Source organism: Gymnoscopelus braueri, assembly GCF_963280865.1.
Source record: "Gymnoscopelus braueri genome assembly, chromosome: 16".
Classification (NCBI taxonomy): Eukaryota; Metazoa; Chordata; class Actinopteri; order Myctophiformes; family Myctophidae; genus Gymnoscopelus; species Gymnoscopelus braueri.
The window spans coordinates 14,504,377-14,528,070 of NC_137616.1; the positions used below are offsets into that span (position 1 = coordinate 14,504,377).

Genomic DNA, 23,694 nt, shown 5'->3' on the forward strand with positions numbered 1-23,694 from the left:
AAGGCCATGGCATCATCAAAATCAGTAGCGACACAGAAAATTCCAGAGCAATCCAGCCAGAAGTTGTTCAGATACTTTGATTGGGACCAAAGTGGTAAACAATTAACTGACCCACTGACACAGCTATAGCTATATAGCTACTATAGCTAAATGCCCAGCCATAACACTCATGGAGCCTCCAACATTAAAACAGTACACCCTTTCATGTTGCTTTCTACACCCCCACCCCCATCCCCTCATTTCACCAGCCCATGCCCTGCAGCTCCGCTCCCAGCCAACCCTCCACAACCCTGCGAGGAACGTCCGGCTGGCATTAGCGCGGGTCTTTGTGTGTCGGGCCTCATTGTTTGTGTAGGGAATATTCCTAGTCAGGATATCCTTTATATTCGAGCGAGCGTCGGCCTCCGCTCCGCAGAGGAACTCTGCGTTTTCCACTCAACTTAGCAGGAGGCCTCTCCCTCTCAGAGTGTGGATTATGTTCAGTCAGCGTATAATCCACCCAGTGGCAGGGGAGCCCTGGGCTTGAACCTTTTCATTTTCTCCCGGTGGGGAAATTTGGATGCGAGCTGGCCTTCCCTCTCGAACTCTCTAATAACACATTCTGCCTTGCTTTTCTGTTTCATACTAAAGAAAAAAATATTTCAAATATATTCACTATAAATAAATGTAAAAGAAAAAGTTGTATCATTAGAAAATAATCATTATCAATGATTCTGATTTAAAATCTGATCATAATAACAAGCCATATTCATGCAGCTCTACAAACACAACAACCACCTTTTGATTAACTTGAATCCAACATATTATTAACAAAGATAGTGTGTAAACAAACAAACACTGATGATACATAATTTCAAATCTCTCAACTGTCAACAGACATTGATGAGACAGTCAGCTCTATATAATAAGTAAGTAAGTAAGTACATTTTATTTATATAGCACTTCTCACAGAGAAAACTCACAAAGTGCTTTACATACAATAGAAATACAACAATTAAAAAGAATAACAGCAGCACAACTGTACAATAGAACAAAAACAGCAGACATATTACAAAGGAGAGAAATAGTAAGTTTGCTTTGAAAACCTCTTGCACAGAAGGCTTTCTAAGAAAAAGAAGAAAGAAAACAAAGAATTTAATATGCAACACAATTTTATACAGTATATTTAGCGGGGGCTTCGTCTCTCTCTCAGCTGAGGCCTGAAAAAACGCTGAAGACCGCTGAACTACAGCACATGATTGTTTGCTTATATAATTTCCCCAAAGTTAAGTAACAGTTTGTCCCATGACCTTACGTAACTAATTAAGTAGGGCACCAAACCAATCATCAATAAAACCCACACGTAATAACCAGGCACCAGCTTTTGTTACGTGACAGAAAACAGGAAGTGATAACACTTAGGGTCGATCGTTGTGGAGAGTACCAACGTTTGAGGCTTAAAAGCACCGCATTTGTCTTTCTATCTTTCTGCCCGTCTATATGTCTGTCTACCCGTCACTTCTCTCTCTCTCCTCTCTGCCCATCATCTGCCTTTTTTGTCCTCTCTCATTCTCCACTGTCACTCTCTGTCTTTCACTCCACCCTTTGTTCTTCTTCGTGAGAATAGCAGTAGCCAGGTCCTTCCCATCGCAGCCACTACCAACCAGAGCCTTACAATATGTCCACATCAACCCCCGGAACCCAGATAGACACGGCCAAGCTGGGGGCCTTTTGAAATGAACTGACTCCCGTCAAACCTCATGATGGGAGTTTAACTGAACCTTGAAGAAGAGGCCATTCAATTTCCCATTTTGGTCCAAGCAAGCCAAAAGAGAGCTGTGTGACTGCACTGCACTCACACCTCAGCTTCATTATTGATTTATCTGATACAGTTGGAACGTTACATTTTAAAGGTATCATGACATTCATTTTCACTTTTTTTATTTTCAATGTTTTATTTGGGGTTTTATGACCTCAATTACACCCAAAAAACCTGAACTTAGAACATTCAGTGGATTTTCTGTGGTCTGGGGTTTTCTGAATAATTAGGCTGAAAAGTAATCTGAGCTTGGCCCTTCGACAGTGAGGTCACTGTCGATTAATCCCGCCCACTCTCCTCCTCGCCCCTCCCCTCCCCTATCCTTTCCTTTGGGGGGGGCGGAGCAGAGGCGATGATTGACAGGCAAAATCCCTCACCAGCGACACCCGCAGGCAAAGATTTCTTTTTTCATTGCAGTTGAAAAGGCTTTAGAAATGTGAGAGAAAAACACCTGCCATTGATCACTGGAATGGAATTTTCACTTAAAACTTTTTGTACACTTTTGAAGGACCAGGACAAAGACTTTGAATGTGGTGTAAAAGTGAATGTCATTAAACCTTTAAGGCTTTTAAGCATCTGGCAAGATAAGTTGAGCTCCCGTTTGTTCAAATATTGGAGGTAGAACTCAAATATGCTGAGATTTGGTGTCAGGGAGTAAACCCATTTTACCCATTTTATATAGATTTATTAAAGGGGGTGTACGTGATATATTCTAGTTAAAATAAGTGATAATGCGATGCGAGAGACTCCTGGATTGCTGCCCTCCACACTCTCCTATCTAACATCAGGGTCTTGAGCTCTACAGTGTTGTTAGCTAAGCTGTCGCGCCGCAGTGCATCTACGTAGGTGGTGCGCTTCTTGCCTTTCCTGGCTTTGCCCTGGGTTGGCTCCCATAGTGTCAGTTTGCTTGCCTCTAGTTCTGGGTGCCTGACGCAGTGCCATGTCACTCATCCTTCTCTCTCTGACTTTGTCTGTGACCCGTGGTAGGTCCCCATAGAGGTCCACATTTCTGATGTGGTCCGTCCGTGTGACACCTAGTGCCATTCGTAGGATTCTTGTGTAGACTCCATCCAGGGCCCTTTCCTGTTGTACTGTGAGGGTCCGTGTCTCAGCCCAGAGATGGGGACTCGAGTTAGGGACTCGGACTCGAGTCGCACTCGAGTGGCCAAAAACGAGACTCTCGACTCGACTCTGACTCGCCCCTCAAAGACTTGAGACTTGACTCGACTCGAGCCTCAAAGCCTTGAGACTTGACTCGACTCGAGCCTCAAAGACTCGTGGACAATCTTTATTTTATGTTTATTTTTTGGACAAATAAATGAATGAAATGCCCAAAAAACTTCCACTCCCCTGTCCCCCCCCCGCAAAGAAACCTCCAGTGCGCGCTGCGCGGAGCCGGCTTCAGTCAAGCTGTTTCGTGCTGCTCATTAACGTAAAAATGGAGAGGCGAGCGCAACAGCTGCTATGTGTGTGGCCGCCGCGGCCTTTCATCATAAAGTTTAAATATAAAAACTTCGAAATTAAACAAATATGTTTATCTCAGAATCAGCTATATAACCTCAGTTATCTTGGCATATGCTTACATTTTTTATAAGATGGTCGGATCATCTGTGACAGCACGTTTAGGAAACATCGGATTTTCATTTCGTTAAACCCAGCTGGGTGAATATTCAACACTTCACCACGGTAAACGCTACGCTCATGTAATGTTCACTGCATAAAAGCTGTGGTTCTCAAACCTTTTCAGGCCGTGACCCCCCAAAAGAATCATATTTGAACTGGGGATCCACATTTAGACAGTTTTTTGGTGCGCAACACAGCCCTCGTTTAAGTGAATTGCTTTCACCTGCTCTGCTGTTGGACTGCTGTGCGGAGTCGAGTGTGCGCAACAGGGCATATCTCCGCCAAGCCAGGGTGACCTACCCAGGCCCATGAAATTCATATGCAGGCATAGTAGCCAATTAGAATGAAATCTGCAAAAACTGACTCATATACTGATACAGAACCATTTTGGCTATATATTATCGCTGTCGGGTGGAAATCTTGTATGTTCCTTTTGAATTATTATTTAAAAACAATTAAAAATCATGAAAATAGCCAATCTACAAGCTGTAATTATTAATAATTAAGAAATACTATATTTTAAAGAGTGAAAAATCAACTAAAGTCATTATTAGTGCAAGTTCAATCACATTTCATTTGAATGAAAATAAATTGTGGGGAAAATACATAAAATCTCTAATCTGTGAATCTAATGTGATTTATTATGACCTGTCTATACTTTTACATCTATGCCCCCCCCCCCCCATTTTTTTTTTTTTTTAAAAAGACTTTAAAAAGACTCGAGACTTGACTCGGACTCGACCCTCAAAGACTTGACTCGGACTCGACTCGACTCAACCCTCAAAGACTTGAGACTCGACTCGACTCGAGCCTCAAAGACTTGAGACTCGACTCGACTCGAGCCTCAAAGACCCGAGACTTGACTCGGACTCGACTCGACTCAACCCTCAAAGACTTGAGACTTGACTCGACTCGAGCCTCAAAGACTTGAGACTTGACTCGGACTCGAGCTCAGAGACTCGTGGACATCTCTGTCTCAGCCCCATACATGTAGCTACGAATAGCCCGCCTCTTGAGCTCTTCTCCCATGTCTGATTTCCACACTCTCCTCATCCCATGCAAGGCATTCCAGGCAAGTGCCGTCCTCACATTCAGGTCCTGTCAGTGCCTTTGTTTTCTTGGCATTGAGCTTGAGGCCGATCATCCTGCACTCCATTTCTACTGCCAGTAGTAGTTCCCTTCCTTTCTCTGCTGTATCCGAGATTAGGGCAATGTCATCTGCGTAGTCGAGGTCAGTAATCGTGATGGGGTTGTACTCGCCTTGACTTCCTCTGGACCAGAGTGAACCCCAGTGCCTCCTCTCTGCCATTGATTGCGAGTCTCAGTGCATGGTCCATCGCTACAATGAACAGGAAGGGGGGGGGGGGGGGGCAGAATGTCACCCTGTAGTTCTGTGAGTTTCTCAGTAGAGGGTCTAAGATGGGTCTAAGGCGTGTGCACGGAACACGCTGACGTCACCAAATTTAGAGCGACGCCCCTCTGCACTCTGATTGGTTAGGAGATAACAAGGTTCACTCCCACTCCTAAACCAACGTTCCTGCAAGGTTCCCCCAGGCTTTTTTTCTTTTGAAACAAAAAAAAAGGCATGGGTTTCCGAGGCTACAGCTCCGGCTGCTCACCAGACGTCTGTGCTTGGTTGATAAAGTCTAACACCACCTCGTCTATGGGCACATACTTCAGAACCTCTGGTATCACTCCATCCTCCCTGCAGATCTTGCCGCATAAGTGATAAATAGCTCTATATTCTGATACTAATCATTGCTAGAGTGTGTTTGTTCAGTAACGGGGGTCTCACTCTCCCCGGTCTCTTCGACTGTTTAGTAAATCAGATTGGGATATCAATTTTATCCAATCAGGAGAGAGCACTCATACAGGATACATCATAAACAACTTGGACTTGGACTTGGAAATCCCTGTCACTGAACAAAGACTCTATAGCAACGATTACTATCGGAAGATAGAGCTTTAACCTTGCTAAAAACTTGTTTTTAACCCATGAAGACCTGAAGCCGATTCTACATGTCTCCTAAATCCCAACAGTATTCTGAAACACTTATGTTTCTATATCAGTGGTGCTCAATATTTTTCATGTCAAGGACCCCCAAAATGATATGTATTTGGCCGCGGACCCCCATCTAAAAATATTTTGTTCCAGGGACCCCCAGAAGCAAAGATTTGAGTTAGAAAATGTTCGCTTTAGAAATATATATATTCAAAGATTTGCACACATTTTCACGATTTTTCAAAAATAGCAGTGCCGCGCTATGAGCTTGTATATCTGCTATTTTTGAATAGCCAACGTGTAAAATAATGCTTTTTTAGCTCAAATCGAAAAATGACACAGATGCGTTCCAGGTCTTAATGGGTTAAACCAAAAACACATCACTTACAGTCCTTTTAATGGCAAACAAAATGTTTTGCAAAGCAGTCAAGATCACCATTCTAGCTCAGATGGTGCAGCGGTAGGTGGTTGCCAGGCTTACTTGGTAGTATACAAACCTCCTGCCAAGAGAAGAACACCCTTAAAGGTTAAGTGGGTGGTGAATATGGCTGTTAACATGCACTGCTGCAGCTGAGGATGTGTGTGGGCGGGTGGGTCACCTCCACTGGGCTACATTACAGACATGAGCGAAGCTTTCATTGCATTTCTAATGCACTCATCCCTTTTATCTGCTCTACAGTGCTCTCCAATGGCATTTTCCCCTCTGGGTATTTGAAGTGCGTTTAATACTCAAGACCTCATATGCAGCCATTGTTCTAACAATAGTATATTTGGATCATAGTCAACGGTACAACCTGCAGGGTTTGGAGGTCTGCCTGTGCCTACTCTGAGTCTGTACCTTCCTGGCTTAGGATTGAATCATGCAGAGTTCTCATTAATCACACAAGCATCATATTTTAACATTTTAGATTAACCAAAAAGGGACCCGTTTTTTTTTACTATTTAAATTAAGACGTGAAACCATGCATTCCCGCCGTCATCCAAACATTTGATATTGTGCATGTTTAAAAAAAAAAAAAAAAAAAAAAAAAAAAAACGTACAGCTTTCTTAGTCCAGACCTAGATTCCTATTTACTATAGTGCATGTACAGCTTACCATGCATTGTCACTTATGATTGCGGGGTTAATTCTCTCCTCACTAATCGCCAGAGTGCTGACATTGTATGATTTCTCTTTCTTTCTCTCTCTCTCTCTCTCTTTCTTTCTCTCTCTCTCTCCCCTGTCTGCCTGCAGGAGTCACCCTCTTTGTGGCACTTTATGACTACGAGGCGAGGACGGAAGACGACCTCAGCTTCAGGAAAGGAGAGAAGTTCCAGATTATCAACAGCACGTAAGTCGTTGCAGCTCCTTATCTACCCTGACTGCAGGTGCTGACTGCTGAAGCTCCCGTAATACCTCTGTCTGTCTGTCTGTCTGTCTGTCTGTCTGTCTGTCTGTCTATTATCTACTATTTTCAACATGGTGTTCCTATTTTGGGCATGTCATTATAGACATTTTGTAACATTTATTTATTTATTTATAAGGTTTCAAAACTAGCAGTTCAGCAGTGGGGTCCCGACGGGCTGGGGCAGAAATCTTGAGCTCTAGTCAGGGAGTGTTGATAACCAGAGCATTTCAACTGAAAGAAAAACGACATTTCATTTGATTGACTGATTATTGTTACAGAGACAGAACACTAGCAGTTACTTTCCATCTCTTGTCCTAAGGTAAAATGTTAAACTTAAACCAATCTGTTCTGTGCTGACTTCCGGTAAAGCTTGAGGATGGTTTTGAATATGGCAAAGCATCCTGAATTTCTAATCTCTTTTCTGGGTATTGAATTCCACTTCACCATTACTTTAACAGAGAAAGCTGACAGAACAAAGGCTGTCTTTCTGAACCATGATACCCAATCACCCCTAGAAGATTTTCTAGTCCTATGGCATGGCCACTGCCAGGATAGGCCTGGCATCCTCTAACGCTGGGAACACACCAAAAAAAGCGTCGCTCACGTGCTTGAGGTTTTTAACATATTTAACATAGTTTTCACAGTATCTCTATAGTCATTAAACAAAACAGGTCTTTCAGATTTTTCATATTCCATCCTGATTGGCTAAGATTGGCTTCCGAAGTTTGCAGGAGTAATCCGTTTTGAACAAAATGCCTCAAATAATTAACGCAACGTGCGATTTCCGTGAAACTTTACACTCACATTCCCACTAGGCCGAGGAAGAAATGCCACTTGACATTTTTCAAATCAGCCTCATGGTGGCGCTATAACCGATTTGCGTTTTTACCTATAACTGCACCGATCAGCACGAAACTTTGTATGCGCACTCCCTAGGCCAAAATAAAAACCTCTGCCCTGCATTTTTCTGCCCCCGCCTTTTATTGCGCCACCAGGAGCCGACTTATGTAAAACAAATGTTTTTATATTACTCCTTCAGATCTTATCCAAATTTCACGCAATTCTGTACACATGATCTCTATAGTCATGTGATCAAGACGGAACTGTCCGATTCTTCATATTCCATCAACATTGCTGAGTTTAGTTGAGTTAGGTTTGTGTTGTCCCATTGAGACACATACGTTTTGGCTCCACTGTATTCAAATACATTTAAATCTCTCATACTTTGAAATCCGAGTTGTTGTCCGTCTCATTATTGTGTGCTTATGTTCTGAGTACCCAGATATAGACTTCCAGCACACTGTTTAGAGTAGAAAGGTTTTTCTCCAGTGTGGACAAGCTGGTGACGTTTCAGGTAATCTAACTGACTGAAACTCTTGTCACACAGCTTACAACAGAAAGGTTTTTCTCCAGTGTGAACACGCTGGTGTCTCTGTAGGTTAACTAACTGATTGAAACTCTTGTCACACTGTTTACAATAGAAAGGTTTTTCTCCCGTGTGGACAAGCTGGTGACTTTTCAGGTAATCTAACCGACTGAAACTCTTGTCACACAGCTTACAACAGAAAGGTTTTTCTCCAGTGTGAATATGCTGGTGTCTCTGTAGGTTACGTAAGTCACTAAAACTCTTGTCACACTTTTTACAATAGAAAGGTTTTTCTCCCGTGTGGACACGCTGGTGTCTCTTCAAGTGAAACATGCGACTGAAGCTCTTGTCACATTGTTTACAGATGGGAGTTTTCTTTCCTGTGTCAGTCGGATGATTTCTCTTTAGTTCCGGTTGCGTTAAAGTCCTGGTAAACTGTTGACTATTGTAAGGTCTTGATTCTTCTGAGTTTTCTTGCTGCTGGCTCGTTGTCAGTAACAGTGGGTTCATCGTCAAAGCTGCTGCTGCTATGCATGGGCTGTAATGGTCCAAGAATGTACCCTCGTTCCCAGCCTCACTCATCTGCGAAGAGAAGAGCCTGGTCACGACCTAAAGCAGAGAGTGTCTCGGAAGTCCTGAGTGGACAGGATTTCCGTCGTACGTGTTTCCCTCTGAAACAATCTTTTTTGACCAACACTCGTTTCATTCACGGAGAATGTTAACAGATTTGTAAAGCATTAACGTCATTTCCTTGGGAGGTACTTCCGCCAAATTCAACCACTTCCGCCTAGACAACCAACAGCCCAGGTCCCAGCGTGCCAAGAATGTAACTAATGATGTGTGACCTTACGATCGATCCAGGATTGTTTAGGGGTCAATTACCAGGTGAAAACCAAATGTACGGATCGCTGCTGGAATAGTTCCTCTTGTAGGTGATGAAGTCTTCCTCGATGTCTCTCTCCATGTGTGTCATTCACACACTGTGCAGTCTGGTTTTAAGCCGAGCTGATTCAAAGCTCACGTCATCATCATGTTGTCACTATGGTGTCAGCCATGCCCAAATATAGAGTTCCATGTCATTTACTGAGATAAAGTTTCAACCCAGTCAAACCTCAATTGTCTTCCAGTATGAAATCAAGTTCTAAAAAGTGTGCTCATCGGAGCGCAGGTCTCAGCCAGGCCGGGTTGCATACCAAGGGCATGCAAACTTCTGAAGGCGAGTCATAGCCAATTAGAATGGAATCTGGAAAATCTGAGTGAAACATCTTGATCAAATGACCCCAGGTAAGCGCTTTGGTGGCACAGTGGTAAAGTCTCTGCCCACCACCGTGGAGGTTGTGGGTTCAAATCCAACGTGGTGCATGCGGCTTTGTCGAGCGTCTACATACGAACACAATGGGCCCGTGTTTGCGGGAGGGAAGCTGGGCGCTGGGCATTTACCTTGCGTGGAAGCGCTTTTAGGTGAGCGCCTTGGCGTTTTCAGCTGATGAATAAAAAATAGCCCAGTGGACACGGGGCCTTATTGTGTGCGGACGCGGGGGATTGTGTTCATTAACTGTATTCAATAACATGGAGCAGAAAAGAAATAAGCGTCCGACTCCATGCACTTTTGCTTGCACGTCTGGTCGGTTTCAAGCGTGAGTCTAAAGGGCTGTGTTCTCACTTGGATCATGTGTATGAAACGAGCACGAACGCGACAGAGGCTACGGCTATTTGGGGGTCCTTGGCATGGAAGCATATGGGAACCCCTGGTCTAAGAGTTTTTGAATAGTTTTAAACATCAGACATACATCATGAGTAAAATAGGAATTTATCAAAATAGATAAAGTATGATTTTGTCTGGGTGTTACCATGATGATAATCCCTTGCCTTTTTTCAAATCTAATTCTAGAGTGTGTACACAGGCTTTAGTGTGCTCACACCTGCCTGGGACCAAGTTGTTATGCAGTATATCAGCCAGACAGATGGGGAGGAATCATAGGATGTATGTACACAAACATAGATGAGATCAGGAAGTCCTCCTTACTGAACTAGGACAGGAAGTGCAACTGCCCTCGTTTCCTATGCCTGCAGCCATGTTGGCTTGTGTTACCGCCAGTCAGCAGAACTGCCCAAAGACTGGCTGTTTGGCTATAGCTGCGTGTGTGTGTGTGTGTGTGTGTGTGTGTGTGTGTGTGTGTGTGTGTGTGTGTGTGTGTGTGTGTGTGTGTGTGTGTGTGTGTGTGTGTGTGTGTGTGTGTGTGTGTGTGTGTGTGTGTGTGTGTGTGTGTGTGTGTGTGTGTGTGTGTGTGTGTGTGCGCGCGCGCGTGCGTGCGTGCGTGCGTGGAGAGCAAGAGGCATAACAGCTCTTCAAGCAGGCTGGCCTCAGAGCCTACGGATGGTTTTCATTTTCTCTCCCTCAGCATGCCATAGAGATTCTCTCTCTCTCTCTCTAGTATGTCATAGTGATCCTCTGCTAGCTCTGTCCTCCCTCCTCAAAGCCATGTTTGTTTGTTTTGTTAGGGTTTCTGTAGTGTTGCAGTGGCATTTGACAGTGGGCGTGTCCCCACTCCCCCCGCCCCCCCCCCCCCCCCCCCACCTGACAGGAGGACATGCATATTATGTAGTGTGACCCCATTCTCCTGTACTTCCCCCTTGTGATGATTACACTGATCAGCTGGGTGCGGCGCGCCATGACCTCATTCTACACATTGACCTCATTCGTTGGTACTGATTAGGCTGTGATCGCACCTGTACTGTACTGTGTATATACCCCTCCAACCCCAGCATCCATATTGTGGGGGGAACATTTGCCAAAAATAGCTGGTGAAAAGATTTGGTTTATTTCAGACGGAAAAAAATGAGCTAACTCAGGTCCAGTTTAATACGTTTAGACTAGGGTTTAAGTGGTTATTACATCCAAACTGAGGGTCTGCAGTGGTGTTCATCTCAAGCAGTAGCACACAGTGGATACCCTATATATATCCCTTCTAATGGTCAAATGCACAGCCAGGAAGCAATTTGAAAAGCTGTTAATGCAAATTGAATTATCCCCTGCTTTGTCCACTTGCTATCATCTCCCCTTACAGACAAGGAACTGTTTGATCTGGGTATGGTCAGTGTTCCTCCGCACAGCATCACACCCCACCTCACCACACCTCACCACACCACACCACACCCAGTCAGCAGCCTGGAAGACCCGTTGCACTTCCTGTGCATTCCTGTGCACCACCTCGCCCCCCCCCCCAGCCCCCCTCCCAGCCCCCCTCCATCCTCCCACGCCTGCTGTTCCAGCCTGCTTCAGCCTCCCTGCAGTCTGGGTGGTGGTGGGGCTCCATCCGGCTGCTCACAGACACTGACCCCTGCTGGAGAAGACGTGTAACATCATACACTCATCGGATGCCACACAACCGCTGCCAAGCCTTTCCTCCTCCTAACCTGCTTTTAAGTCAGTCAAGGCTGGGGCTTTAGCTGGCAGGCGGTCCCTGGCAGATGCCTTGCCCAGGCTGGGGGGCTCACGTGAACAGGCGCCGGGGACACCCGGAGAGAGGCAGGGAGCCAGGCACCATGGCACACAGAAGGGAACTGTTGTCCCTTTTGTGATGGCATCTTAACGCGCACAGGAAGCTGTGTGTGAATGCACATTGCAGCGTGTCATGGCCTCTCCCAGCCAAAGACACAGGGGGGGCCCTGAGTGTTTATAGTGCCGTCGCTGTCAGGGAAACCTTGTATCTCCACGTTGATTCTTTTTACCTTTTTGTTGTAAATGAATGTCGTACAAAAGCAGTCTACAGTCTGTACGTCTATAAGCTCACAACGCGTCGCATCACAACGCGTCGCATCGCAACGTGCTGTGAGCTTGTAGGTCGGCTATTTTTCTAATAATTTTATATTTTGAAAGTAAAAGTGTTTATTTGTTTCTGCTGGTTTTATCAATATTTGATATGAAAAGTATTAACTAGAGCTTGTGACTAAATAATAACTACACTGGATCCATTGGACCACAGGTCATTCGTTTCCTTAAAAGCAACAGTTTTGGACATACAAGGCTAGGTTTCCAACTAACAGTGATATGATATGCTGCATTTATACCCCCCGCCGAGAAAGTGCTGTTATTATTATTATTACTAACTAAGCTTTAATCACACCGACATAATCCGGACCCCCACCTCTCCCCCAACAAGCGGTTCGAGTCAGAGCCGTTCGAGGATTGAATTTGAATTGTTCTGATGTGACTCTGGGCTGTGAATACATGAGCTCTGTGGTGAATGGCTGCTTGTTATATATATATATATGTCTTCTTAACTCCATTCTTTCAGCACACACAGCCCTGTGTTTAAGTATTCTCTCTCTCATCTGCGGGGAGAGAGGGGATTAGTGACGGTTTTAGAGCTGCGCTTCTCAAAGTGGGGTCTGGGAACCCCCAGGGATCCTTGAGGGGGTTCCAGGAGGTGCCCAGGAAAATGTGTGAATATAGCATCAAAATCAGTTTAACCACTTTAAACCTATTTATATAAAGTACATCGGCTATTTGATAATAGCCAATCTACAAGCTCACATGCGACGTGTTGTGAGCTTTGTAGCTTGTGAGCTTGTAGATCTGACATTTTCAAAACATCTTTTAACAACACAAATCTTGTATGGGGGGGTCTCTGGCACAAAATATTTTCTGGTGGGGGTCCGCTGGGCCAAATACATGTTAATTTTAGGGTTCTTAACATTAAAAAACGTGAGAACCACTGGTTTACAGGAGGGAGGCAGGTACTTTGTTTGGAAGTCAACCACTTTAACCTTTTATACTTTGGCTATTCAAAAATAGCAGATTTACAAGCTCATAGCGCGGCACCGAGTGCCGCGCTATGAGCTTGTAGATCTGCTATTTTTGAAAAATCTTGAAAATGTATGCGAATCTTTTGAATATATATTTTTTTAAAGCAAACATTTGTAACTCAAATCTTTGCTTCTGGGGGTCCCTGGAACAACATATTTGTGGGTGGGTGGGGGGGGGGGGAGTCAAGGAAACAAACACGCCAACACACAAACACACATTGTCTCCCCTCACGTCTCGCCCTCTTTCTTTCTCTTCCTCCTCCTGTCTCTCAGGACAGATCGCTGAGGGCAGGATTCCCTCCGTCAGTCCGTCTCTCCTCTGTCTTTCCGTCCCTCCCCCTCATGTCTCTCCATAACCCTGAGCGCTGCACTGTGCACACACTCATTCTTCTGCCTCCTGAGGGGATCCTCCGCTCGCCTCCCTGAACAAAAGGAAAACAGGCCCGTTTCTGCTTGTGATGTCGTCCCCAGTCGATCCCTGATCATGGCTTCATTCACACCACATGAAAAACACCCCCCGTCCCCGTCCCCTCCCTTACACTGCTTTATCTCTCTCTCTCTCTCTCTCTCTCTCTCTCTCTCTCTCTCTCTCTCTCTCTCTCTCTCTCTCCAGTGTTTTGTACCCCACCCCACACAGACACACATACTGTACAACGCCCACCCATACACATGCATACAGCAAAAACAAACACACACACACACACACACACACACACACACACACGCACACACACTATTTATATTGCGTCACACATACATACAACCCCCTCCCACACATGCACACACATACACAAACACATTCTCTGGTGTATGAGTGATGTGATTGTAGCCAGCGCCTGGTGGTACCATGTGTCACAGAGACATCGCCATGGGGGTCTGCTGGAGGGGGAGGTGTGTGTGTGTGTGTGTGTGTGTGTGTGTGTGTGTGTGTGTGTGTGTGTGTGTGTGTGTGTGTGTGTGTGTGTGTGTGTGTGTGTGTGTGTGTGTGTGTGTGTGTGTGTGTGCGTGCGCGCACACGCAGCCTATACGATTACACATGCATTAATATGGTACACCACTACCCTTAGCTGTCCCTCCAGGCAACCAGCTAGCTATTGATTGTGTGTGTGTGTGTGTGTGCGCGCACACACACGCAGCCTATACGATTACACATGCATTAATATGATACACCACTACCCTTAGCTGTCCCTCCAGGCAACCAGCTAGCTATTGATGGTGTGTGCGCGTGCGTGTGGGTGGGTTTCATTAAGGATGTAATACCCTTTAGTAGAAGCTGATAGGTGTAATGGAGGACAAAGAAGGAAGTATACTAAAGTAGTGTTTCACTTTGAACAAAATCGAATAGGCCGTGAGGTTTGTTTACAGCAGTAGTGTGAGATGGTAGTTTATAATGATTTAGTTTATCTTCACCATGACAGAATTTGACAAAGCGATTCCACATGGATGACATCAAATTCCTCAGAAATCGATACGAGTATCTCTAAAACAAATGTAACTAATTGGGACTCAGGCTTTTATACATGGACATCCTGAATAATTAAGGGAAAACTCAACCGTATCTCTGTGTCTTTATCGGTAAGAGTAATGGTCAGTACTTGGTGCTAAGCTTGTCAACGCTCTCTGTATTGTATTGCCATGGCAGCCTGAAAACACCACCAGAGTGTCCGCATGGATGGACATCAAAAACTACAGCCAGCCATTCTCCGCCTCTAGTGGCCCAGATTACTGCCAAGACAAGAACCAAGCTCACAATGCGTCGCGTTGAGACGCATTGTGAGCTTGTAGATCGGCTACCGTATTTTTGCCGATTGTTCTCCCCCAGAAAAGGGATGCTGGTGTTCTAGTGGTTAAGATAGGAATGGGATAGAGCAGTGGTTCTCAACATTTTCAGGCCGTGACCCCCCAAAATAATCATATTTGAACTGGGGACCCCCCACCCTGATAAGCACTTGGAATGTTGTAGGAGTTGAGGCTTTCAATTTAGTTTGACTCGGTTCCACAGATAAATATTGTAAAAATAGCAGATCGACAAGCTCACAACGGCTTGTTGATTACGTTTGATGCAGTAATGATCTTTTTTTTTTGCATTAAAAAGGTCTTAACAGTCCTTCAATTGTCATCTGGGGACCCCCCCAAAATCATGTGGTGACCCCCCTGGGGGTCCTGACCCACAGCTTGAGAACCACTGGGATAGAGTACCGGAAAGCAAGGGAAAGACGACACGTGCGAAAGGGAAGGGAAGATGACCAGCTTGTGCAGATGAAAGACTCTGGCGCAGAGGGAGAGAGGGAGGGGGAGGGACGAGCGAGCCAATAGGAGCTGATGATAGCTAGTTAACTAGAGATGAAGGGATGGAGGGAGGAGGACATGAGTGGAAGACAGTAATGACTGCGTGGGCATACGGGCTGAAAGGTTACTAAGAGCGCTCGCTCCCCCTCCTCTTTCTTCATGAAGCCTTCCTCAGCGTTTAGTGGATCATGCTCTCATCCACACTGACTCATAATGAGCACTACTTGACCGTGTTAAACTTACGTTATACAAGCCATAACAGTACACTGAATCAGGCAACAGGGGAGTGACCGTTGGAGTTCAAAATGAAAGGGAGGTGTCACTAACATTCCATGACAAGCCATGGACATATCACACTAGCAGTGGTGGAAAAAGTATTCACATTTTTTACTTAAGTATCAAGTATCAATACTGCAATGTAGAAATACTCTGTTACAAGTAAAAGTTCGGAATTCAAAATTGACTTGAGTAAAAGTACAAAAGTATTGGTATCAAAATGAACTTAAAGAACCAAAAGTTGAAAGCGTATGAGGGGGGGTGGGTGTGGGTGGGCTCGGGTTCTGGCAGCCGTTAGTTGGAGGATCACGGACCACGCTGAGGGGGGGTGAGCGTCTTTATCGGACGTTCTTTTTGTTCTTCGTGTCTTTTATGTTTTTTGTTGTGATGAGTGTATATTTCACAGGGATGCATGTGTGTTTGCACAGTGGAACTAGGACCGCTACTCTTAAGAACATATAACGAGGCTTTGGAGGAGGGTGACCTCCCTCCTTCTTTATCTGTCTGATTAAGGTCATTACATCATTGATTCATCCGGATCAGAATTGTTTTGGGAGTGGATTCGGGAGTGGCGGATATACGGGCTCGTGGCGTGGCACCGCGCTACGAGCTTGAAGATCTACTATTTTAGAAAACTATTTTCAGGACATTTTCAGAACTATTTGAATTTTGTAGTTGTGAGTATAAGTTCCACAGTGATGCTTATCGTTTAGTTGATGTCTTGTGTGTAGGGTATGTATTGTCTCATTATGTTGGTCGGTGATATTGCTTTTGACGAAGAGTGTGTTGTGATGTATGCTGTATGTTTTGTCTCATTATGCTTGTCTCAATGCTTAGGGTGACTATTTGTATGTTTGTCTAAAAATAAATAAAGTACAAGTCATAAAAAAAAAAAAGAACCAAAAGTTGAAAGTACTCATTATGCAGAATGTCCCATTTCACAAGTTTTCAAATAATATATAAAAAATAAATAAATCAAAACATCTTTTGAAAATAGCAGATCTACAAGCTTGTTGCGACGCATTGTGAGATTGTAGATGGGCTATTTTCAAGTGGCCGAAATGTATATAGGGCTGAAGTGGTTCTAAAGTAACTAAAGTGTTCAAATAATAAAAGTCAAAGTGGAGTAAAAGTATAATATTTGCCTCTGAGATGTAGTGGAGTAGAATTAAAAAGTACAGAAAATTGGAAATACTCCAGTAAAGTAAAAAAAATACCTCAAAAGTGTACTTAATTACAGTACTTGAGTAAATGTACTTTACACCACTGATCACAAGCAAGCCAATAGAGAAGCATATACTGTATATGTTACAGGGAAATTGGCATTCCAGGGAAATTGGAAAAGGAGCGCTTGTTTTTACCACCCACCCAGGCAATTCTGTATAACCAACGCTAGAGGGCAATGAATGCAAGCACACGCACACACGCACACATGTTTGTCGTCGTGGACACTGGATAGTAACCATAGACCGTAACCCATGAAAAGATCTATTCTCCCCCTATCGGTTCACAACTTGGACGACGCTGATTCGACTCAGCAGACGTTCGGTCCGGTCGGCGCGGGCACTCGCGCCTCCTCGGCCTCAAGCTCTGCTGAGTCGGCGCGCCTCCGTCATGGACAATAACTATTATCACGTGTGCGTGTGAACGCGTGTTCAGCGTTCCCCTAGCGTAGCTTCCTGGTTGCTATGTGGGGGGGAACAACAAAAGCCAGGTCGGCTTCGCATCAAAGCCCCGCCTCGCGCCTCCTCCTCCTCGCACCGCCTCGTATCAAAGCCCCGCCTCGCGCTGCCTCCTCCTCCTCCTCGTGAGCCTCGCGTAAAAAAAACCTGTCTCGAAAAGCCCCCCCTCACGCCGAAGCCCCGCGCCTAAAAGCGAGCGCTCCTCTTTCAATTTCCCTGGAATGCCAATTTCCCTGTGACATATACACTCTGCAGGGGCCAGAAACAGCCAGACATGAACCATAGGCCTATATAGCCTCTCTATTCTGGGTATGTCATAATAGGCGAACATTTCTAGAAAATGATCTACAAGCTCACAACTCATCGCTATGTGTTGTGAGCTTGTAGATCGGCAATTTTCGCCAATGAGATTTGGTAAAAAGGGATAGTAGTAAAGATCCCTGGAGGACCCCTGGTCAATGAAGCATTTGGTTTAAGTGGTTAACAGATGGAATTCTACACTTCTGTTTTAGAATAAAATGAAAAAGATCCATCTAAAGGTCAGGATTTAGTTGATTTAAAATGTAGAAAAAAACAGTCTGCCAGCCAAGGCTTAAAAAAAGGAGAAGAAAACTCTTATAAATAATATAGTGGTGTTTCCTCATGACTACAACAGTATATCCCATTTGGAGAAAGCTCTACCACAAGCCATGCTGTTCTTTCCACTTCCTCCCTGTGCCTCGTTAGTCAGCTGATCAGTTTAAACAGCCAAACGCCGCCTAAAGCTACAAAAGCTTGCGGAAAGCATGCAGTGTTCTTCTGATCACATGAATTATGGATTCCCTTCTCTGTGGGCGTCATGTATATATGTATAGCATTTCACACATGCTTTATGCAGTTCACCCTACAGTCCTTTTTAAGTGCATACATAGTACATACAGTTCATTTTTAGCACCATGGACGGCCTCAGGGTGGTAGACATTAGACAAACCCCTAACATTAGGGTTAGCTCTCTGCACCTTCCCTTAAAGAGATAGTTCACCCCCAAAATGACTTTTTTTCTATCGATTAGTCACCCCATGGAGACTTGAATTCATGGATATTTTTTAGTTTTTGTCGCATTTCTAAGCCAATCATTTGATGACCGGCAGCGGTTCCGGTAGGAGACACAAAGAGTCTCCTACCGGAACCGCTGCCTACCGGCCATCAAATGATTGGCTTAGAAATGCGACAAAAACTAAAAAATATCCATGAATTCAAGTCTCCATGGGGTGACTAATCGATAGGAAAGATTTATTTTTTAATGTGAACTATCCCTTTAAAATACGGAATTATCCCTATTGAACTGATAAGGGACACACTTTGTTCCTCCTTATTTTTCGCAATCAATCAATGACACACATCTTATACGTTCAAAGCGCTCATATACAATAATACAGGTTGTTAAATAACCACTTAAATCCTCTAGACTTAGTAAACTGGACCTGAGTTGTCTCTGTGCTATTTTTGGCTAATGTTCCCCCCAGAATCTGGATGCTGGAGTTCAAGTGGTTATTTATAATATACAAAAACTGTGCATAATATACAGTGAGATTCAGTTTTTCTGCCGGCCGGGTGTCCCTCATTTGAATTGCTTTCATGTCTGTGTTAGTTGCCAATGATCCATGGCTGCTTCTGTGAATGTCGGCACACATCGATCAAGCGATTGTTACCACACACTTTACGTTCGTTACGAACGTGTTCTTTGTTTATGTTGTGTTCTTGTTTTCTGTTTTGCATGACATGGTTTTAATAACGAAAATGCTTAATTAAAATTCTCTCTCTCTCTCTCTCTCTCTCTCTCTCTCTTCCTCTCCCTCTCTCTCTCTCTTTTAGTGAAGGTGACTGGTGGGACGCTCGCTCACTCACCACCGGTGGAAACGGCTACATTCCCAGTAATTATGTGGCTCCAGTGGACTCCATCCAGGCTGAGGAGTGAGTGTTGTATGTTTGTGTGTGTGTGCGTGTGTGTGTGTGTGTGTGTGTGTGTGGGGGGGGGGGGGGGGCGGGGGTTATGCATCGCACATCATGTATGCAATGTTTCATCTCGCGGGTGCTCCGAAATGGCATCAGGGCTTTTCTGGAGACAAGGACGCAGTCTTGTCAGACTCACACTTCTCTCCATTGATACCGTGTGGTGTGAGAGAAGGAGACATATTGCAGGGAAGGAAAGAAAGCAGACCCTCTGATTGACACAGTATCTGCCAGACCATTTCACAAACTAGATAAAATGACATTTGTGAGACTTCATAAAGAATCGAATTTAGCATTTGAAATGTCAGGTCAGTGTGACCGAGATTCCTCTCTCTCTCTCTCCCTCTCTCTGTGTGTGTGTGTGTGTGTGTGTGTGTGTGTGTGTGTGTGTGTGTGTGTGTGTGTGTGTGTGTGTGTGTGTGTGTGTGTGTGTGTGTGTGTGTGTGTGTGTGTGTGTGTGTGTGTGTGTGTGTGCGTGCGTGCGTGCGTGCGTGCGTGCGTGTGAGAGAGAGAGCAGACTGCTTCATACGGTTCACCCATCATGTTGTGACTCTGAATAATGATCTTATGGTTGTGTTGTGAAGTCGAGGGCTCATTATAAGCCTTCTGGAGCCGAGTGAAATTAAACAGAATGAACGAGACTTAGAGAGAGAGAGAGTAATGAGAGAGAGGGAGAAGGTTCTGGTGCCGTGCTTATTAACACAGATCTACTGTGGCACAAGAGGAAACCTGCTCACAGGGTGATGTCATATAAATGTGGCCCCTCGTTGGCGATTTCTGGCTAATTACAGTCTGCCATCTCACTGCAGGAACCTTGAAAAGACAGCTTTTCATGATTGTCAGACCAAAAAAACGTCCTTGATGCTCTGGTTGCCTCCCAAAGTCATAAGTATTTGACAAACACTGCTTTAAATTAATGTAACCACAGACATAATAGATGACAGACATATTATGGGGGGTAAATTACTTTGAGCCTAGGTTTTAGGGTCTGTGGCTAAAAAGTCAGGTTAACATCATTTGTGTCACAATTTCTGTTACTTTTGTTTTTGTCAAACCCAGTGAATAATGAATGTACTGTAAATATGATAACAAAAAATACAACTTCTAAAAGCAGGGTTACAGAACTTGGAAAAAACAAACCAACCAACCAACCAAAAACAGCTGGTTGTTGTTCAAATTGTCCCAATGCCATGCATGGGTTTCTTTTCTTTTTATATTTAGTAGTGTAATTGGAGTCACAAGTCTTTGACTGATCCTGCTGTGTGCAAAGCTGCTGCAGATTCCAACAGCATATGTCACACTCTCCTTTAGTCATTTTTCTGTAATTACAAACATCTGTGTAGGTTCCACAAGAACAAACCGATGGAGAACTCAGACTCATATAGAGTCATTTTGTCAGCCAATAAGATTGAAATATGCAAGCATTTGGTTTATTCTTGTATAAAGCACTTTTTTCTTACACTTTGGGATCCTGTTCAACTTTCCTCTGTTACAGAGGATGAGTCCAAATGTAAACTATACCGTTTAAATCCCTGTGACAGGGTGGTTAGTGGTAGCCTGGAAACCAGACGAATCTGTCAGAGCTAAAAAAAGATGTTTGCCAGGCTAGGTTAGTGGTTAGAGAGACTGTCCCGTGTCCAGATGTCCACCGGTTCGACCCCGACAACAGCAAACGCGTCCTTCGATAGTCACATAGTATCTTCTGAAAATCTCCCTGTTGATTCATTGTGGTGCTGGGTAAGCGCATCCTGATAACATGCTGTCTCTTGTTATTGCAGCTGGTACTTTGGTAAGCTGGGTCGTAAGGATGCAGAGCGCCAGCTCCTGTCCACTGGGAACCCTCGTGGCACCTATCTCATCCGGGAGAGCGAAACTACGAAGGGTAAAACCACCAGACACACTCACAGCATCCACCTGCTGAGTTGTAACAAATGCATTTGTACATACAAGCAGAAATGGTGATTTTTGCTGACATCAAGCATGTCCATTCCATATGTTTCATACTGTATTTGCAGATTTACGCTGATGCCGAGCATGTCCAGTCCATATACGGGCAAAGCTGTAGACCCGCCACAGATACTACCCCCCTGCCAACCACAACTTGAATTTTATTTAGTATTTGACCTAAGTCCATACCCTCCTCCCCGACCAATAGAGAGTAAACCAAGCGAAGGTTATTGCAATGACTCCCACCTCTTCTGTGTGATGCAGGTGCCTTCTCCCTGTCCATACGGGACTGGGACGACGTGAAGGGAGACCACGTCAAGCATTATAAGATCCGCAAGCTGGACAGTGGGGGCTACTACATCACCACCAGGGCCCAGTTCGACACGCTGCAGCAACTGGTGCAGCACTACTCGGGTAGGAAATGTCGGCCAATGAGCTTAACCCAATGAGATCTGTTGATCTCATTGGGTAATAGGATTTGTATGGCATTTAGAAGTGATGCCTTATTACCTTATTTAAAGGACCATGCTGGAGGTATCAATGTATGTATACTAGACATTACTGCTGACCAAGCATACCGTAGTTTGATTTTCAAGGAAACCATTGCATTCCATTCATTTCAGTATGGTATGGTAATCAACTTGCAACCAACAAACAGAATTTAATTGCGCCTTTTTTCGGTCAAAGATACATATCACACATTTGGATATTCTAGCTGGAAATAGTCCCCGGAGAAAATATTGATTTACAAACCAAATTCAAACATCCATGCCTCATAAACCATGCAATGTTGCTTCTTCGCCATTCATTCACCTAAATTCTGTAATGTTTTAATGACTATGGAGACAATGTAAACAAATGTGAAATCAAAATATATGTTGATATGTGATTATATGGCCGAAGCTGTGAATAGACTATTACATGTATTGAGGCTGGTGTGGTCCTTTAAAGTTGACCTCTAGGAGGCTTTTTTGTTGTTGTTGTTGTTGTTGTTTGTTTTTACATTATTTGTATGATGACGTTTACTGATTTATTGGATAGCGTATAGTGGAGAAAGAGACAGAAAGAGAGAGAGAAACTTTAAACTGCCACTAGTGTAGCACTTCAGGACCCTGGGATTACTGGTACCTCCCTCCAGCCTTAACTGACAATTAAAATAAACACGGTACGAAACGGCTGCCGTGTTAAGTGGTCTGAAGGGCTTTCAAGATCCATAAAAGGTTGAGAACCACTAGCTATAGAGCAGTGGTTCTCAAAATGGGTGCGCTCAAGGCGCCCCCTGTATTCCTATTCATGCTAAATAGCCTCTTTAACACGTGTTATCTCTTTCATCACGGCCGTAAACGTTTCTTTTCATGATCTAATGCAAAATTAAAAGTTCTATCACTTGAGGCTATTTCATACTTTCGCAATGCGACAGGTTGTGAGCTTGTAGATGGGCCATTTTCACTCTCTTTGAAAACGCTTGTCACAAAATCCCAAGGCACATGGACTTGCCTCGACACAACGTTTGGGAGGCACTGCCATAGCCTCTTTTTCTCCTATCTTCTGTGACCCTCTTGGCCTTTATACTCCTTTCAGTCAAATAACCCAGTGGACTTACATCTCATACTTCCTCTCACAGACTGTCGTCTCTCCTTCTAAAGGGCTAAAAGATCCAGGCGCTGCCATAGTGAGCCTCATTTTAGAGGAGACAGAACATTAACGCTGCGGCACCCATTTGAAAGCCCAAACGGCTTCTAAGTCTTCTCTTCAGGCCTGGTGTCCATTACCTTGGATTGATCCAGAAATGCATTAAGCAGACATTGTTACAGTGCATAACTGCATTTGGGGATGGCCGTACACCAGTGGTGGAAAAAGTACTCAAAGGTTTTAATTTACGTAAAAGTATCAATACTGCAATGTAGAAGTACTCTGTTACAAGTAAATTTACTTGAGTAAAAGTACAAAAGTATTGGTATCAAAATGTACTTAAAGTACCAAAAGTAAAAGTACTAAAATGTTTGAAAATAGCAGATCTACAAGCTCACAACGCGTCGCATCGCGACGCGTTGTGAGCTTGTACATCGGCTATTTTCAAATAGCCTAGGTATAAAATAGGGCTAAAGTGTTTAATGTATGTTTTATAATGTAATAGTTTATATCTACAAAGTAGCTAGTAACAAAAGTTTTCAAATAATTGTAGTGGAGTAAAAGTACAATATTTGCCTCTGAGATGTAGTGGAAGTAAAAGTACTGAAAATGGGAAATACTCCAGTAAAGTAAAAATACCACAAAAGTGTACTTAAGTACAGTACTTGAGTAAATGTACTTAGTTACTTTACACCACTGCCGTGCAACCCCCCCCCCCCACCCCCCCATATGCAGAAATAAAAGACGGTCCTCTCCATGAGCAAAGACCAGCACGATCGAAACGGAAAGCAAAAACCATTAACCACTTAAACCCTAATATACTTTGTTGACCGAGGTATCCCAGGGGTCTATGTACTAGGCAGGCACCCTCCTTTTTTCCCTCTTCAACCA

General features: G+C 44.1%; 1 protein-coding gene across 3 annotated transcripts in view; it reads left to right on the plus strand.

Annotated features, from left to right (window-relative positions):
• fynb (FYN proto-oncogene, Src family tyrosine kinase b) overlaps positions 1-23,694 on the plus strand; it is a 109,144-nt gene that overhangs the window by 62,692 nt on the left and 22,758 nt on the right. For all 3 annotated transcript variants that reach the window (XM_080453137.1, XM_080453135.1, XM_080453136.1), the window contains exons 4-7: positions 6,657-6,753; positions 19,087-19,185; positions 21,003-21,106; positions 21,436-21,585. In XM_080453137.1, the coding sequence (XP_080309263.1) occupies positions 6,657-6,753; positions 19,087-19,185; positions 21,003-21,106; positions 21,436-21,585 (450 nt within the window). The remainder of the gene's footprint in view (positions 1-6,656; positions 6,754-19,086; positions 19,186-21,002; positions 21,107-21,435; positions 21,586-23,694) is intronic.